This window comes from Hippocampus comes, unplaced genomic scaffold (assembly GCF_001891065.2).
Source record: "Hippocampus comes isolate QL1 unplaced genomic scaffold, H_comes_QL1_v1.1 scaffold105, whole genome shotgun sequence".
Lineage (NCBI taxonomy): Eukaryota > Metazoa > Chordata > Actinopteri > Syngnathiformes > Syngnathidae > Hippocampus > Hippocampus comes.
In genome coordinates, this window is record NW_017806235.1 from 2,811,182 (window position 1) to 2,814,331 (window position 3,150).

Sequence of the window (3,150 nt, forward strand, 5' to 3'; positions counted from 1 at the left end):
CCCCTTCCTCTGCTCCCACCCGCTCATCCATTTTTCTTTTTATTTTTTGTTGTAATTCAGCACTGTAAGCACACTTGTGGCCTCCTCGTTTGCAGGTGTGTTTTTATATGACAGTACTGTGGTGGACGGAGAGGGCGTACAACTTGTCCGGGTACCCGCTGCGTGGATTGACCAAGCGAAGGCCGGGAACAAGAGACAGGGAAAGAGCATTCCTTCTTTGTGTCCGCTTGGGAGCGACCAGAAAGCCCTTTGAGCAGAAGAGAGGAACTTGCATTATTTTTAACTAACCAGAGAGGAGGGAAGTCTCCGATTTTTATTTGTAATTTTTTTTTTTCCCTTTTACTTTTGTAGCAAGTAACACGATTGACCTTAAGCGGACTGGTGTTCAGCTATTTGGTCAAAAGCCATTGAGAAAATGTGTTCTCGGCTCAATTCATCAACCCTTCTCCAATTTCGGCGTGTTCACGTCACGCGACTTGCTCTCCTGCTCTCGGGAATCAAACAGGGTTGGTGGTACAAAGTTCTTTTAATACTGTGCTGTATTTTAAACTACAATTCCTCTGTTCGTTTCCAACTTGACTTTCTACTGTTACTTTATATCTGTAAAGACAGATCATTGAAGATTAAATCAGCCATGAGTCTCCCTCTCTAACCTGGAAGTGGGATTCCAGAGGGGGAAGGAGGGGTAGGACACGTCCGTCTGGGGTAGATTTACACTCACTCGGCATCTGACGACTGGACTGCTGTGCTGTTTCTCAACTAGTCCAAGGTCAAGTGGCTGCGCTTTAATGTCAACGATTTACAAAACGGACATTCTCTGCTTTTACCATTTTGTAATCCATGAAATGAAGCTGAACGTGGAAGTCCACTGAAGCTTGTATGATTCCTCCATTGGAAAACTGTAACGCCACCTTTCCTTTGGTGGCGCGGTGACGGGCGCTGTTGTGTAAAGATTAGGAAATGTACGGTCGGCTGTCTGCTTGACGGATGGAAAGCAATAAATGAAAAATATGCAGCTGCTAGTAAGTCTCTGTCTTTAATAATTAAATGCTGGGTAGCCTTTTGAAGTACTGGTAAAGAGAAAAGCACCCCGGCGACTGGAATACATCCAAAGGCTTTTCCACACTGTGACAATGAGGCACTCGAAAGCAGCCATGCTAGCATGAAGCCCCAGTCCACATGGTGATTACGCATTTAAAAAATAAAAAGGAAAGAAAGAATCCCCCCCCTCCTTACTATTCCACCTTTCTTGGCATGCTGCTTGCACGCCCTCATGGCTGACAACAAGGCGCTCTAAAGCAGCCACACCACCGGACCATTCGAAAGGAAGATGCATTTTCGCGGTGGGAAACTGCACATTATAAATTGCGCGAGATAACCGCGGAAGCAAACGAAGCCACCCAAATCTCCACAGGTCTTCAATAATTACAAATAAAAGCATTTTTAGAAGCAAATCTCTGATCTCATTTTACAAGTATTTTTTTTTTTTGTTAGCCTAGCTGCATAATAGTCATTTCTGCTCACAGTCAATTGGGGGAAAGAAAAAAAAATCACGGTGCTTGCTCATTTTTTTTATTTATTTTTCTATGTAGGTTCTTGTTAATCCAGGTCATCCTAAAAATCTTTTTTTTGTTGTTTTTAAATAACATACAGTCCTGTCAACATCATTTTGACATTTTACCTATAAATTATCGTCCTTCAGCTCATCTCAAAGAACATGTAATTCTGCAAAAAGACAGAGATAACAGTAATGTTAGACAACCTGTAGACCAGGGGTGTCAAACTCATTTCACATTGTGGGCCACATACGGCCTCGGTAGATGTCAAGTGGGCCGGACCGTTAAAAATTATACCATACTCTGCTATAAATAACCAAAACAATATGTCTTTCCTTTGTTTTGGTCTAAAGATGCACAAGAACACTAGGAAAATGTTGACATTTAATGAACATATCTTTTACAAAACATTTCATGAAGCACCTAAGATTTCCTGAGACAAATGTGCAATGTACTTTTATCATTCACATATATGCATTGCAACTGATCCCACTGACTGTACAAAGGCACAAACTTAAGTAATTGGTCTTGAAAACTATAGTAATGCACTTTTAAGATTAAACGAGATTCATGAAGAAAGGAATTTTTAAATCATTTACACGAGCATATAAAATCTAAATGTAATCCCTGCCTACACCTTACAAACTAAGGAGAGTGCTATAATATGTGTAAAGAATAAAGTATTCACATGTCCTTGATAACGTCTGCTGTGTTGGGTCTGTCTTAGTGACAGACTGAAGCTGCTGTTGTCTTCTTCGCTGATCAAAACAATGTTGTATTTTCCTCTAATCAAAACTGTGTCTCCCCGTAGCGGATATTCCATGAAATGCACTTTATTAAAAATGTTCATTCCGTGTCTTTTGTGCATTTTTTCACTTTTAAATTGTCCTGCAGGCCTGATCAAACCTCCTTGCGGTCTGGTTCCGGCCGTATGTTATACACCCGTGATGTATAGTAAGGTGTTTTTAGCCGAAAAAAACGACCATGTATAGTAAGGCGTTTTTAGCCGAAAAAAACGACCATGTATAGTAAGGCATTTTTAGCCGAAAAAAACGACCATGTATAGTAAGGCGTTTTTAGCCGAAAAAAACGACCATGTATACTAAGGCGTGTTTAGTCGAAAAAAACGACCATGTATAGTCAGGCGTTTTTCGCCGAAAAAAACGACCATGTATAGTAAAGCGTTTTTCGTCGAAAAAAATGACCATGTATAGTCAGGCGTTTTTAGCCGAAAAAAACGACCATGTATAGTAAGGCGTTTTTAGCCGAAAAAAACGACCATGTATACTAAGGCGTGTTTAGTCGAAAAAAACGACCATGTATAGTCAGGCGTTTTTCGCCGAAAAAAACGACCATGTATAGTAAGGCGTTTTTAGCCGAAAAAAAACAACCATGTATTGTAAGGCGTTTTTAGCGTTTTTAGTCGAAAAAAACGACCATGTGTTGAAGGCGTTTTTAGCCGAAAAAAATGACCATGTATAGTCAGGCGTTTTTAGCCGAAAAAAACGACCATGTATAGTAAGGCGTTTTTAGCCGAAAAAAACGACCATGTATACTAAGGCGTGTTTAGTCGAAAAAAACGACCATGTATAGT

At 40.3% G+C, this 3,150-nt stretch overlaps 1 protein-coding gene across 2 annotated transcripts in view; it reads right to left on the reverse strand.

The window, feature by feature from the left end:
• Positions 1-1,635: 1,635 nt before the first annotated feature.
• LOC109507286 (phospholipid scramblase 1) overlaps positions 1,636-3,150 on the reverse strand; it is a 24,113-nt gene continuing 22,598 nt past the window's right edge. For both annotated transcript variants that reach the window (XM_019856617.1, XM_019856618.1), the window contains exon 8: positions 1,636-1,725. In XM_019856617.1, coding sequence (XP_019712176.1) covers positions 1,699-1,725 — 27 coding nt within the window. In that variant the 3' untranslated portion in view covers positions 1,636-1,698. The remainder of the gene's footprint in view (positions 1,726-3,150) is intronic.